The sequence below is a fragment of the Cololabis saira genome, chromosome 15 (assembly GCF_033807715.1).
Source record: "Cololabis saira isolate AMF1-May2022 chromosome 15, fColSai1.1, whole genome shotgun sequence".
Classification (NCBI taxonomy): domain Eukaryota; kingdom Metazoa; phylum Chordata; class Actinopteri; order Beloniformes; family Belonidae; genus Cololabis; species Cololabis saira.
The window spans coordinates 5,004,399-5,019,575 of NC_084601.1; the positions used below are offsets into that span (position 1 = coordinate 5,004,399).

General features: G+C 37.5%; 2 protein-coding genes across 3 annotated transcripts in view; both read right to left on the reverse strand.

The window, feature by feature from the left end:
• prrt1 (proline-rich transmembrane protein 1) overlaps window positions 1–10,784 on the reverse strand; it is a 29,180-nt gene extending 18,396 nt beyond the window's left edge. The window contains exons 1-3 of one of the 2 annotated variants that reach the window (XM_061742190.1): window positions 10,538–10,784; window positions 530–581; window positions 198–486 (exon numbers count right to left, since the gene is read on the reverse strand). In XM_061742190.1, the coding sequence (XP_061598174.1) occupies window positions 198–486; window positions 530–581; window positions 10,538–10,556 (360 nt within the window). In that variant the 5' untranslated portion in view covers window positions 10,557–10,784. Of the gene's footprint in view, window positions 1–197; window positions 582–10,537 lie in introns of both variants that reach the window. The other variant, XM_061742189.1, reaches the window with a different exon arrangement.
• A 1,087-nt stretch (window positions 10,785–11,871) lies between these two features.
• skic2 (SKI2 subunit of superkiller complex) overlaps window positions 11,872–15,177 on the reverse strand; it is a 35,950-nt gene continuing 32,644 nt past the window's right edge. The window contains exons 28-29 of the mRNA XM_061742192.1: window positions 14,661–14,801; window positions 11,872–12,349 (exon numbers count right to left, since the gene is read on the reverse strand). Coding sequence (XP_061598176.1) covers window positions 12,149–12,349; window positions 14,661–14,801 — 342 coding nt within the window. The 3' untranslated portion in view covers window positions 11,872–12,148. The remainder of the gene's footprint in view (window positions 12,350–14,660; window positions 14,802–15,177) is intronic.

The window sequence follows — 15,177 nt, forward strand, 5'->3', positions numbered from 1 at the left end:
ATCTATAATTAGTAACAAATGATATGCAGTTATTTCTCAAACAGCTTAAGAAACCAAGGATACAAAATATGGGATCAGATCTGCAAATGTGAAAGATGAAATCAGATAGAAGCAGAAATATCCGTTGAGATTTCAGTTCTGTGAGAACCTGATCTCAGACAGATGAAAGCGTTCGTGCAGGCTCTTCTCTTACTCACCGATGCCATGGGGTAGACGGGTACGTAGGCCGTGCAGGGCTGCAGCTGCAGGGGATAACCCGGGTGGATATATCCAACTGGGGGGTGTGGCATGTTGCCCCCGGGGCCCTGGGTCTGGACGGTGTAGCCCTGGGGGGCCCCGGGAGGCCCCATGGGGGCGCAGTGGAACTGAGTTTCTTGGAGGTATCCGTCAGAGCCGGGGGGAGGAGGAGGAGGAGGGTAGTTGGGCTGGGATCCTACCCCGGCAGGCATGTTGGGGTGCTGGGGGGGCATGTTGGGGTGCTGGGGGGGCATGTTGGGGTGCTGGGGGGGCACGCTGGGGTCCCTGCAGCCCCTGCAGGTACGGAGGAGGCTGCATGTTCTGACGGCCAGAATCATCGAGCCCTAAGAGAGGAGGATGAAAGCGTTAAAAAGGGGGGGATGGGGCTGGAGACAATGTGGTTCTTTAAAGCAGCACTATGTAACTTTTCCACCTTAATATAATATTTCCAGAGTCATTGTGATGGTACATCAACTTCCAACAGGTTTAATGAACCTCTGTCATGGTCTGAGGGGTCTGTATCACCTTCACTGGCACTATGTAACTTTGAGGTGGATGGTAGAACCCTGCCACACTACTGGTAAAGCACTACCGCTTTTGTCCAAAGGAGCCGCCAAACTCAACAAAAGCTGAAAGTTACATTATGCTGCTTTAAATGCACATTATGAATGCACCGAATGTTCGGTAACTGAAATTGTTCGGCCGAAAATAGCAAAAAAAAACACTTTCTGTGTTCGGGGAGTGGGAAAAAATTCATAACGGCGTGTTTAGATGACGCAAGAGAAGTGGATAAAACAAAATAAATAAAATACTAATATTAATACTTGTATGGGAAAGGGAGTGATTTTCTTTTTCTTTATTTTGTTTTATCCACTTCTTTTTCACTTTTTTTTTACAATGCACTTTAATGAATTAAATGCATTTTTTTTTTATGGCCTATGTTACAATTTTTCAGCAGTCAGTTATAGGCCTAATGTAAGCTCAAAGATGGCTATTTTATTTATTTATGTATTTTTTTTTTCATCATTACATTACAACTTTTGGTTATTTTTTTGTTTATCCCCAAAAAAGGAATGTTTTGTTGGACACGAGAATAACTGGTGCCATGTTTTTGCCTTTAAATATGTTTAAAGGTATGAAAACATTAAAGTGTTAGGGTATAATTGCATAAATTGTCTATATTTCATTACTTTATATACTGTCTTGGGGTTACATTTGCATAAAATGCTAAAAACCAAATGCTCAAAAATTAAAAACCAAAATAGACCGAAAATGGAATAAATTTAAACGGAATGTGGGAAAAAATAAAACCGATTTCATCCGTCTCTGTTTCCTCCCTGGATCTGTTTGGTAATTCTGACCCACATGATGTTTCTGAAAGCAGTTCTATCAGCATTCTGGGAGCTGATTGGTCCTTACAGCATCATTAGCTGCCAATACTTGCTGTTTAATCTCAATCTAATACTAGTATTAATATGTTGCATAACTACAGTCATATAATTCATGCAACAGCTGAAAAAACCGTTTTAATAACACTAACCCAAATCAATATCGGAATCAAATCGGATCGGATCAAATCTTGATAATTGATTCTGAATCTTAAGAATGGGAATCGAATCGATTCTTGACATTTGAATCAATCCCCAGCCCTAGTTTGAGGGAAGGGCTATTTGAGAAGAGAAGCGGACATTTTATCTAGAGAAAGCATAAGGATGCAGCCCTTTTTTTTTTTCTTTCCCTTTTCTCTTTTTTATTATTGTGCTAACCCACAAGTTTATGTTCATGTTTTTCTACTTTTTATTTTCATTTGTTTGTTTGTTGCACGGTGAATATACAGATCATTTCTGTAATCTGGTAAAAATGTGCAGTTGTAATAACCTGAAAATCCAATAAAGACAAAGTGACAAAAAAAAGGGGGGGGGGGTGGGAAAGCAGGCAGGAGAGAAAGCAGAAAAAGCAGAGGAATACCAATGAAAAAGAAAAGATGTAAGCATGAGGGCATGTCGTCTATCTGTCTCATCTGACTTCTGAGAAGGAGAAAACAATTACACAGAGCACAGTCCTCGGGAAAGCTTCAAAAAGCATCCAAGATGCGTGATATTTTCCAACCTGCTCAGTCTGTTAGCTAATGATGACAGTTATTGACATTTTCACTCCTGACAAAAGAAGAGATGCCCTTTTTCTCTCCTTCTCCTTTCACGGCTTTGTTTATAGAAGAAAAATGGCATTTAAGCCACAAAAAAGATCTCATCCTCATCACCCATCTGCCTTATTTCTACTCCCGTTGTGTTCATCAAACATGGAAAATGACTTCTACAGTGTTGCGTCTTTGCGGCGGGGAGGATGTGAGGTGATACGCTCTGACAGGAGGAAGAAAACATAAAGATGGATGTTGGAGGAGAATGGAGGCTGGGATTTGATGGGACAGAAGAAGGGCTAAGCAACTGAGCGATGATGACGTGTGCTCAGGGACCGTGTTTACGTAACAGTCTTCAACCCTGGGACAAGGAGGAAGAGGACCAGAAACAGAGAGGAAAGAAACGAGCACAAGAGGAAGGGTGACCTTTAAAAAGGTCATTATGTGAACAGCAGTTCCAGAGAAAGTATGCATGCCAGGGTACATTTGGGGTACAAAATTCGCTGAGAAGATTATAATCATGATTACAAATGTTCATTAGAGTTCAAAATCTGTAAAAGAGATGGGTGGAGTTTAATAAATTTATGGTTTTTACAAATCGAAAAAAGGATGAAATTGCACTTTCATTTGCAGGAGAGAGCATTGAGAGAGTGTCTGTGTTTAGGTTTTTGGGTACTATTTTAGACGACAAGCTGACATGGAAAAACCATATAGCATATGTAAAAGCCAAGGTGGCGAAGAGTATATATATATTGAATAAGGTTACGTTTATTTTGAATACTAACACACTGAGAACTCTGTATTGTACATTTATCTTGCCATATCTAAATGATTGTGTGGAAGTGTGGGGTAATACCTATGTAAGTAACATCTCTCCTCTGTTTGTGCTACAGAAAAGAGCAGTGAGAGTCATTCACAGGGTCGGCATCAGAGAACCATCAAACACATTATTTATTTCGGCAGGTTTATTGAAAATAGCGGATATAGTTGAACTTCAAACTTTAAAAATAATGTTTAAAGCAAAAAAAAGATCATTACCAGAACAGTTACAAAATTTGTTCAGATTGGAGGATGAGGATAACAGACTTAAACTTGATTTTAAACATACTTTTGCAAGGCTAAACATAAAACAAATGTGTATTTCTGTTACAGGTGTAAAATTATGGCATGGACAAAGCAAGGAACTGAAAAGTTGCACAAGTTTGCATCAGCTTAAGAAAATGTTTAAAAAGAGAAAAGATAAGTGCCTACAAAAAAGAAGGAGAAAGAGAAAAAAATAGATAGAAGAGTGGTATTTTTGTTTGTTTTCTTGTTTATATATGTATAGATAGATTGGTGTTCAGCAAGTCAACGTAATTGTATTAACAGAGAGGGGCAGGTATCATAAGTTTTCTTCTTCCTGCTCCTTTTCTTTCATGGTGATAATGTGTACTTCATGGAATTTTGTACAACATTATTAAGAAGATATACCATGAATGGAATAAATGAAATGAAATGAAATGAAAAAATGCAATCCTGATGCAAGACGAGTAACAGGAGACGCAACAACTTTAAATCGATAATAATATACGAGGAAGGCAAATATTGCGGAAGTAATCCATGAAATATAACTTTGTAACATGAGTCACATGAAATAATGCAGGGAGATGCATGTCATTGTCGATGAATAAAGGTGAGTTTAATTATGTAAACAATGTTTTCATAATGAAACATTTTAATTGATCTACTGCATTAGTGATGCTTGTGTCTTGGAGAATAAGTGATTAAATGAACCAGCAGATGCATACTATACTATTATTACAACAGCATGATTTCATTGAATTATATGACGCTGACACATTTCAGGTTTTTAATTATTTTTAATTTAAAGAAATAATTCATCTAAACTCGATAAAAATCAGTTGGATACGTTTATTCTTTTCTGTACAATCATTGCTCATTTACCTGTGTATTTATATGTTTGATGTGCAGCTGCTAGGAATTGGTGATATTTTACAGTTCACGATTTACCGTCAAAAAAATTCCCCACGGTAAGAATTTGTCGTCTCGCGGTAAAAACGATAAATTCCTGTTGATGATGTTTTTGTGTAAAGTTGATTTATGGTTCTGTGTTAAATCCACACACAACGTACGTGAAGGAAGGAAGGAAGGAAGGAAGGAAGGAAGGAAGGAAGGGAGGGAGGGAGGGAGGGAGGAAGGAAGGAAGGAAGGAAGGAAGGAAGGAAGGAAGGAAGGAAGGGAGGGAGGGAGGGAGGGAGGAAGGAAGGAAGGAAGGAAGGAAGGAAGGAAGGAAGGAAGGAAGGAAGGAAGGAAGGAAGGAAGGAAGGAAGGAAGGGAGGGAGGGAGGAAAGGAGGAAGGAAGGGAAAAAAGAAGGAAGGAAGGAAGGAAGGAAGGAAATGAGCCTGAAAGAAAAAAGAAAGAAAGAAAGAAAGAAAGAAAGAAAGAAATGAGCCAGAAAGAAAGAAAGAAAGAAAGAAAGAAAGAAAGAAAGAAAGAAAGAAAGAAAGAAAGAAAGAAAGAAAGAAAGAAAGAAAGAAAGAAAGAAAGAAAGAAAGAAAGAAAGAAATGAGCCAGAAAGAAAGAAAGAAAGAAAGAAATGAGCCAGAAAGAAAGAAAGAAAGAAAGAAAGAAGGATAAATTCCCGTTGATGACGTTTTTGTGTAAAACTGATTTATGGTTCTGTGTTAAATCCACGCACAACGTACGTGAAGGAAGGAAGGAAGGAAGGAAGGAAGGAAGGAAGGAAGGAAGGAAGGAAGGAAGGAAGGAAGGGAGGGATAAATTCCCGTTGATGACGTTTTTGTGTAACAAACATGGCGGATCTGAGAGCGAGATACATTTATATTTAAAAAGGTGGAGTTGAAGTGGTATTTTTTTTATCGTCATTTTTATCGTTATCGGGATAAATGCCAGAAATTATCGTGATACATTTTTTAGTCCATGCCGCCCATCCCTAGCAGCTGCTGAGCAAAATGTTGATTGTTTCTCTCAGAATTATAATTCTACAATTACATTGACAATGCTTGTGATGAATAATTTTGGTAATGATAGATTGTAGAGGTTAATTTGAAAACTTTTATTAGACATGGAGCAATCTAATGACCTTACGTAGAGGCAGGGATGTTCCTCTTACTGGTCAGGGGCAGCGTGTGTCTGAGTGTGAGACAGGGGTTTAATCACTGATGAATATCTTCAACATCTACCTGGGAATCATCTTGCTGGATATAGAGAGAGCGTGAGCAGTACTCGAGTTGTAAAATAAAATCAGGGGGGATGGTGGATTTTATCATATGGGGACAGATAATTTGTGCCGAATACAAATAATATAATATATTACAAATAATAGCAGTGACCAAAACACCTGCAGAAATACTGCAGGAATGACATAGCAGTAGTTAAATGCAGCCTTCTGTAAGCTTTAAATATCCACTGGGCTTACATCAAATACATCAAAACACAACAATAAAAAACACTTTTCTGAACGTATCAATATGACTCTGTCCTTCACAGGATAAGTAACATGGATCACTGCAAAAACTCACAATCTTAACAAGAATATTTGTCTTATTTCTAGTTAAAATGTCTCATTTTAGTAAAAAAAATCTCATTACACTTAAAACAAGACTCATCACTGGAAAAAACAACAATTTTCACCTGTTTCAAGTAGATTTTCACTTGGAATAAGTAAATCTTGTCCCACTGGCAGATTTTTCTACTTATTTCAAGTGAAAGTTTACTTGAAACAGGGGAAAATTGTCAAATAAGTTATTTTTCTGGTGATGACTCTAAATGTTGAAATATCAGTAAAACCACATTCATTGATGAAATTACATAAGGGATGGAAAGGGGGGATGGCAGTTTTACAGGGGGGATGATTTGGACCGTTTTTATTTCAGGGTGGGATGCCATCCTCCCTCATCCCCCCTCAACTCCAGTACTGAGCGTGAGGAAGGGCATTGACATTTCTGTTGACTGCTAAAGCTTTTCACCATCATATAGTCCAATTCTGCAAGTCCATCTACTTTTTTTTTTGTATTGAGAGGATTGAATAAACACCCTCAAACTGCAGTAATGGATTCCAGTTCCCCCCTTGGATTCAGCGTGTCACACAGGGACTATTTTAGTTTCGATTGTCACGTTACACTCTACTCAAATTTTAATGAGTATCAGTGGCTCAGTGTGAGCAAAGACATTAATGAATAATGCTTAGTGTTACTGTAAATGTTCATATATTTGCTTAAAGGAGATATATAATGATCTTGATTTTCATTAGCTGTCAATCTTCTGAGGTCTTGGTGAAATGTCGGTGTCATGCTTTGGTTTACATACCACAGAGATCCAGTACAAAGGCTTTTGTTCAGCTTTTGTCTTTACAGATCCACTCGTAGCGGGCAGATTTAGGGGGTGGTCAGACACTCCACTTTACCCTTTCTTCCCATAGGGTGTGCCTCTAGAAATTGTTTAAAGCAGGGGTCGGCAACCCAAAATGTTGAAAGAGCCATATTGGACCAAAAACACAAAAAAGAAATATGTCTGGAGCCGCAAAAAATGAAAAGTCTTGTATCAGCCTTGGAATGAAGGCAACACATGCTGCATGTTTCTATATTAGTTATAATTGGGGGAAGATTTTTTTTTTCATTATGCACTTCGAGAAAAAAGTCGAAATGTCGAAAAAAAAGACGAAATGTCGATAAAAAAGTCGAAATGTCAGGAAAAAAGTCGAGATGTCAAGATTAATGTTTAAGTATAATCTTGAGAAAAAAGTCGAAATGTCAAGAAAAAAGTCGAAATGTTGAGAAAAAAGTCAAAATTTCGAGAAAAAAGTCAAAATTTTAAAAAGTCAAAATTTCGAGAAAAAAGTCAAAATGTCAAGATTGGAAAGGAAAGGAAAAAGGAAGAAAAAAAGGGAAAAAATTTGAAAAAAAGGAAAAAAAAAGGTCAAACATTTTTGAAAAGCTCCATAGCCACTAGGGCGGCGCTAAAGTGCCGGATGCGGTTCTAGAGCCGCGGGTTGCCGACCCTGGTTTAAAGTCATGCTACCACCTTACTATGTACAGCAAAAAACATGATGTGAAGGTGGGTGGAGATAAATATGACATAGGTTGACAATTTTTCTGCTTTGGGTTAAATTAAAAATGAGATTTGCTTTGATCAAATCTTAGTAGCTCAGAGAAAAAGAAATATTCAGTATATGGCCACCCCAAACAAAAGTGGCAAGGTTGAATTGTACGTTGTTGATGCTTCTGCGTGGAACTGACGACACCCGTCAACTGTAAAGTTGGCTGTGGCCTGCACACCTCCCCAGAAATGTTACGAAGCGTGGGTTGTGAACTGTAATAACTGTGATTCCAAGCATTTCCTGCAACTTCTCCTTCTTTTTCGTTTTGAAGCTGGGTAGAAAGAAAGTTTGCAGCAATGTAAGTGAAAATAACTAATGCTCAACATTTAGGCTCCACCTCACATAAGACATGCTTTATTTGCCCTGTTGTGTCCAAGTTACAGGAAGTAAAGCTTTGCAAAGAAGAAGAAAAGAACCAGCACTGCCACCTAGTGTTTGGTGGTGTAATTGCAGAGCGACACCAACAATGACAAAAGGAGCACGATGACATCCCTGGGCTCCTGGCATATTTGCTAGGTAGAATTATACAAATTACAATCTATGTTGAGGTTTTTGAGTTGGTTGTAATTTAAAAAACACTCAAATCTCAGAAAAATATTTGCAGAACCCCCCCCCGCTCCCAAATTGGGGTCCAGATTAGGAATGAGTGATATTTTACCGTTCACGATTTACCGTCAAAAAAATTCCCCACGGTAAGAATTTGTAAATTCGCGGTAAAAAGGATAAATTCCCGTTGGTGACGTTTTTGTGTAACAAACATGGCGGAAGGCGGATCTGAGAGCGAGGAGCTCGTTGTTAAACGAGGCTCCAGCTCTGGAACTGGTTTGGATTTATAAAGAGAGACGAGGAGCAAACATCATCTATTATGTGCAGAGTCTGCAAAAACAGAAGGAAATGGTTGTTACATTTTGATATAACGTTTGACTATTACGAAAAAAAAATTGCAATAGTATCTAATTTGTGGCATGTTCCAACCACAGGTTAATTTGCACATTGTATTTATATTAGAAGAGGTCCAATCATCAATGATTGGATTTTATTTTCAGTGAACTTTTATTCATTTGTCCTGTTTCTTTATTTATCAGGTTGTATTTTTTTCTACTTTGTGATTTTATAAGCTAGGAAAACTTGAAGGACAATGATACTTTTGCTGTTTGCACTGTTATCCCACTGTTTAAGCCATACAGTTTGAATAAATGTTGAATCCGTTCTTTCATTTCAGACTTGTTTCATTTGAGTCATTACAGTTTTGCAGTACAGGTGTACTAATTTAATTGTTTTTTATTAATTTAATTGGTGTAGCTTAGTAGCATTTAGTATTCTTTTAGAGCAGTGATTTGGGGGCTCCAAAGACTGAATGTGGTGATAGATTTATAGTTACAAAGATGGAGTTGAATTGGAATTTTTTTTATCGTCATTTTTATTGTTATCGGGATAAATGCCAGAAATTATCGTGATACTTCGTTTAGTCCATACCGCCCATCTCTAGTCCAGATAGGTACTTAGCTTGGCCCCATGCCTATTCTTCTCACATGCAACTCAGCACAGGATCCAGCAATACACAAATAATCCACAGAAGATATAGTGGGCTCCTGGGTATTTATAACAGCGGTGGAGGTTTGTGGAGAAGTGTTACACCAACATCCCTGCATCTGTGTCTCTGTGCTGTTCCTGCAGGAGTGATTTAGCCGTCTTAAAAGCATCAGAGTATGATTGTTTATCCTTTGTTTGACTGGAGCCCCCAAAATCTGATACATGCGAATAAGATACAGCTGCGACCGTCTGCAGTCTGTTAGACCCGCTGTCTTATTTCATGCCGAGATGCAGCTCATCCAGCGGTGTAACATCCTCAAATCATCCGTGAGAATGAGACACATCTCTCATGTAATATAAAAAAAAAGGCACACGCAAGTCGGGGACGCGCAAAGGACACCAACATCCAACCATCACCAGAGATGTGCGTGGGCCTGCAAGGAATGATCATCATAATGGGACATTGGGAGTCCAGGAAACTGAAATATAAACTCCCCCCTTTTTTTAAAAGCAAATCTTAGAGTTCAATTTGAAAACGAATAAGATATTTACTAAAATGACAAACTTGAGATAAGAATAAACCCACAACAACCCAAAAAACTCTTGAGTCACTTTTAACCAGTACTGGAGTTGAGGGGGCATGAGAGAAATAAAATAAAAATCATCCCCCCTGTAAAACTGCCATCCCCCCTTTCCATCCCTTATGTCATTTCATCAATGAATGTGGTTTTACTGCTATTTCAACATTTAGAGTCATCACCAGAAAAATAACACCAGAAAAATAACTTATTTGACAATTTTCACCTGTTTTAAGTAAATTTTCACTTGAAATAAGTAGGAAAATCTGCCAGTGGGACAAGATTTATCTTCAAGCAAAAAAATCTTGTTCCACTTCCAAGTGAAAATCTACTTGAAACAGGTGAAAATTGTTGTTTTTTCCAGTGATGAGTCTTGTTTTAAGTGTAATGAGATTTTTTTTTACTAAAATGAGACATTTTAACTAGAAATAAGACAAATATTCTTGTTAAGATTGTGAGTTTTTGCAGTGATCCATGTTACTTATCCTGTACAGGACAGAGTCATATTGATAAGTTCAGAAAAGTGTTTTTTATTGTTGTGTTTTGATGTATTTGATGTAAGCCCAGTGGATATTTAAAGCTTACAGAAGGCTGCATTTAACTGCTGCTATGTCATTCCTGCAGTATTTCTGCAGGTGTTTTGGTCACTGCTATTATTTGTAATATATTATATTATTTGTAATCAGCACAAATTATCTGTCCCCATATGATAAAATCCACCATCCCCCCTGATTTTTTTTACAACTGTTTTTAACTGCTGGACACCTTCAGGCCCTGCGGTGATTTCTCCCGTCAAGCTGCGCATCATCCTCCTCCACAAACAAACGGATGGACATGTTGACAAGGGAGTAGCTTGGAAAACTGATATATCTATCAAATAAACAGAGGGAAGGGGGGAAAAAAATCTCAATTACGCAATTAAAAGCCCTCACCGTGTTTTTCGGACGACATGCCTCCCGATCCCCGTGTCCGCCTCCTCTGGTCGGTGCTCGTTACTCCAGCTGCTGGAACGCGCTCCTGTCGATGATTCACACTTTTATTCCAATCATGAGTAACCCATCCTCCAGGACGCCTTCATCTCTAACACACCCACGTGTTCAAATTATTAATAACTTTAGCTGCTATGTGTTTTTAAAAAACCTAGTGCAGGATACTCCTGGTCCTCCTGTCTGCGAGTGTAATAAGGTTTCTCCACTTACGCGTCGATGTACATTGAATTAATGAGACACAAAGCCGTGGTTTTCTTAAAGCTACAGTCCACACTTGGAAAATGCAGAGGCTGCTGGACTGGAGCATCCCATTCCAGTCAGAGCAGCTAAGACCAGTACTGGAGGTGTAAAAAAAGAAATCAGGGGGGATGGTGGATTTTATCATATGGGGACAGATAATTTGTGCTGATTACAAATAATATAATATATTACAAATAATAGCAGTGACCAAAACACCTGCAGAAATACTGCAGGAATGACATAGCAGCAGTTAAATGCAGCCTTCTGTAAGCTTTAAATATCCACTGGGCTTACATCAAATACATCAAAACACAACTATAAAAAACACTTTTCTGAACTTATCAATATGACTCTGTCCTTCACAGGATAAGTAACATGGATCACTGCAAAAACTCACAATCTTAATAAGAATATTTGTCTTATTTCTAGTTAAAATGTCTCATTTTAGTAAAAAAATCTTATTACACAAAAAAACAAGACTCATCACTGGTAAAATAACCCCAGAAAAATAACTTATTTGACAATTTCCACCTGTTTCAAGTAAATTTTCACTTGAAATAAGTAGAAAAATCTGCCAGTGGAACAAGATTTTTTGCTTGTAATGAGAAGATAAATCTTGTCCCACTGGCAGATTTTTCTACTTATTTCAAGTGAAAATTTACTTGAAACAGGTGAAAATTGTCAAATAAATTATTTTTCTGGTGATGACTCTAAATATTGAAATAGCAGTAAAACCACATTCATTGATGAAATGACATAAGGGATGGAAAGGGGGGATAGCAGTTTTACAGGGGGGATGATTTGGACCATTTTTATTTCAGGGGGGATGCCGTCCCCCCTCACCCCCCCTCAACTCCAGTACTGGCTAAGACAGATCTTGTGATTTATATGGATTTCTGTCTCTGTTCCACGCCTTTTAACCTGTTTTCTTTTTGTCCCCTCTGATTTTTCCGTCAGGTTTCATTTCCAGCAGGCAGTCAGACACATCATCTATTAAATGAAGAATATGCACAGCAGGTTTTAAATACAGCTTTTTTTTATTGTTACTGTACAATAAATTACAGTTCTGGTTTCATGATCTTTCTCCAAATCTGTACTTTGGTCTGTTGATTAAAATAATCCTTTCCTCACGCTCCAGAATGTTCATGTAAACGTTGTGTTTTGTAGGCACATGCAGCAACTAAACACACCCTGTCTTCACCTCCCCCACACAGAGTACCTGCAGCTATCTCACACCTTTTACACAGAGAAACATTTGCTCTCATGTTCCCCGGCGTCCCCCCTTCCTCGTCCTGTGTCCCCGCCGTGCTTGACTCAGTGGGTGTAGAGGGAGGCGGTGAAGACGATGTCCCTGCGGATGGCCAGGGAGGCCTTCTCCATCTTGCTGCCGAGGACGGAGTCCCCCACGATGCGGGCGGCCTGCCGCACCTCCTTCAGCACTTCGTCCAGGCGCTGGATGCAGCGCACCACCGTGCCTTCCTGCACGTCCGTCAGCTGGGCGATCTCTGCAAACGGCTGGGAAGGGACACAGCGGAAAGGACCATATTGAGTCATCATTTGCTTAGTTGATATATTTTTTCTTTATGATAATGTGGGATTTGTTATGTACGACGGAGTATTAGGGCCAAACTAAGACCAAAAATAAAAAATAAAGCCATGATATGAGAATAAAGTCATAATATTACGAGAATAAAGTCGTAATATTACGAGAATAAAGTCGTAATATTACGAGAATAAAGTCGTAATATTACGAGAATAAAGTCGTAATATTAAATATATTATAAATATATAAATAGAACTTTACAAGATGCTCAATCTTCCTCATTTTAACACAGGGAGAAGATGCTCTTCCTGTTAGAGTTGTCATAAATTATATTCTCATAATATTACGATTTTATTCTCATAATATTACGACTTTATTCTCGTAATATTATGACTTTATTCTCGTAAATTACGACTTTATTCTCTTAATTTTACGACTTTATTCTCGTAATGTTACGACTTTATTCTCGTAATATTACGACTTTATTCTCGTAATATTACGACTTTATTCTCGTAATATTACGACTTTATTCTATTACAACTTTATTCTCGCAAAATTATGACTTTATTCTCGTAATTTTACGACTTTATTCTCGTAATGTTACGACTTTATTCTATTACGACTTTATTCTTGCAAAATTACAACTTTATTCTCATAATGTTACGACTTTATTCTATTACGACGTTATTCTCGCAAAATTACGACTTTATTCTCATATTATGACTTTATTCTCGTAATTTCCTTTTTTTTTGTCTTGGTGTGGCCCTAATACTCTGTCGTAGTTATGAGTATAATATTGGCTGTTTATTCTTTGGATGTGTCTTAAAATTGTGATTTATTTCGTATATATTGTATTTTGTACGCATTTAAAATGATTTGTGTGTAAATTGACCGGAAATCTGCCCGCATTATTGAAAAGGTCCGGTTGGCTTTGATGATCAGCTTGGCTTTCATGGCAGCCGGTGTACAACTTAAAACTTGATTTTTTTTTATTTTTTATTTGATTTATTTTATTTTTGTACGGTACATGTAAAAAAAAAATAAATAAATAAATAAAAAATAAATGAAAAGAAACAACACTTCATGAGAAGTTTAAGAAAACAACAACAGAACAAAGAATTTCATCCTTTAAAACTTGCTAACTTGATTTACATGTGCCAAAAAAGGAGTAGGAAGAAGTGTAAACTTATTTAGTCCTACCCCCATTCACTATCATTTAACCTGTATTTATAAATATTCACACACTGTACTCACACTGCTAAATAACAGTATTATTATTGTTATTATTATTATTATTATTATTATTATTATTATATACTGTAATTATACTCACACACATACTTATACATGCATACATACTTATACATACACATAGTTGAATATTTCTATATATTTGTACACACATGCCCATATAAATATACTTATTTACACTAATATTAATATATATATATATATATATATATATATATAATTAGCTGCCCATTTCTGTACATAAATATACACAGATCTATCCATTCACCCAATAGTGTTACCTGCAGGCCCCTAAAAGCAGCTAAACCCCTTCCTCTTTGTACCTCGTAAGAATCATGTTTTTATATTTGTTTTTAAACTGGTTAATGTTTGGACATTGTTTTAATTCTGAATCCATTCTGTTCCATAGTTTAACTCCACTGACTGATATAGAAAATCTTTTCATAGTTGTTCGTGTTCTACGAGTCTTAAAATTTAGAGTACCCCTTAAATTATACCTCACCTCTCTGTCATAAAACACTTCCTGTAAGTGAGATGGTAATAAGTTGTTCCTAGCTTTATACATGAATTGTGCAGTTTGGAATTGGACTTCCCTGGGCCTTTCATATAAGATTGAGTCTTCTTTGTAATCTGTGGCTCTGTCCCGGTCAGTCCATACATTCTTTTATAATATTGATGGTGACGAACGGACAATCACCTTTTGATAGTCTATTCGTATGAGAAGAAAGGAGTTTCTTTGTTTGCATTCCTTGGAGAGCGCAGCGAGGTACGATGTTCGTTTGTTTTCTTAACATTTAGATATAGTTGTGTATGTTTTTAGTATTGTATAATTTAATTAAGATCTGTTTCATTCATGAGTTGTTTGTACGCGCTGTGGAAATTAGTTTTATGAATTGTTTGTATCACGCAGCAATTGGTGAAGTAGTTTTGTCATGTTTCAGAAGAAAACTAACCCTATCTTTGAAGTGTATTAAACAATTTCAATCCGTTTTTATAGCACTTGACTTTCATTTTTGCTCAGGCTTTTCTCACCATCCCTCTGGCCCAGCAGTAGACGACCTCCGTCAGGCCAAACTTTAGCTGGCCGACAAACTCCTCCGTCGTCTGGGGGATCCCACACTCTCGCTGCAGCTCTCCGATGCGCTTAGCCACCGACAGAACCCGATCGATGCCCTGAAGAAAAAGACAAAACCAGAGAGCAAGACGGGCGACTTGAAGGAATGAATGAAGTTTATTCAGTCATGACAACACAACACAACACAAGACAAAAAAAGAGTGCACAGCATTAACATTTCACACAAAACCAATAATCATGTGTTGAACAATGACTGAAAAGGCATAGGCAGAAGCAGACTGCTTATAAAAGCCTGTCCTTTATTATCAACTTTCTTTTTTTGGCTACCGACCTCCAGAAAACCAAAGAGAGAATAGAAAAGCAAAGAAACAACAGAAAAGCAAAGAAACATTAACAGATCGTCAATCACACTTATAATCTTCAAAAATAGCTTTACAAACTATTTACTTAAAAACCAAAAGAGAATGACATGTT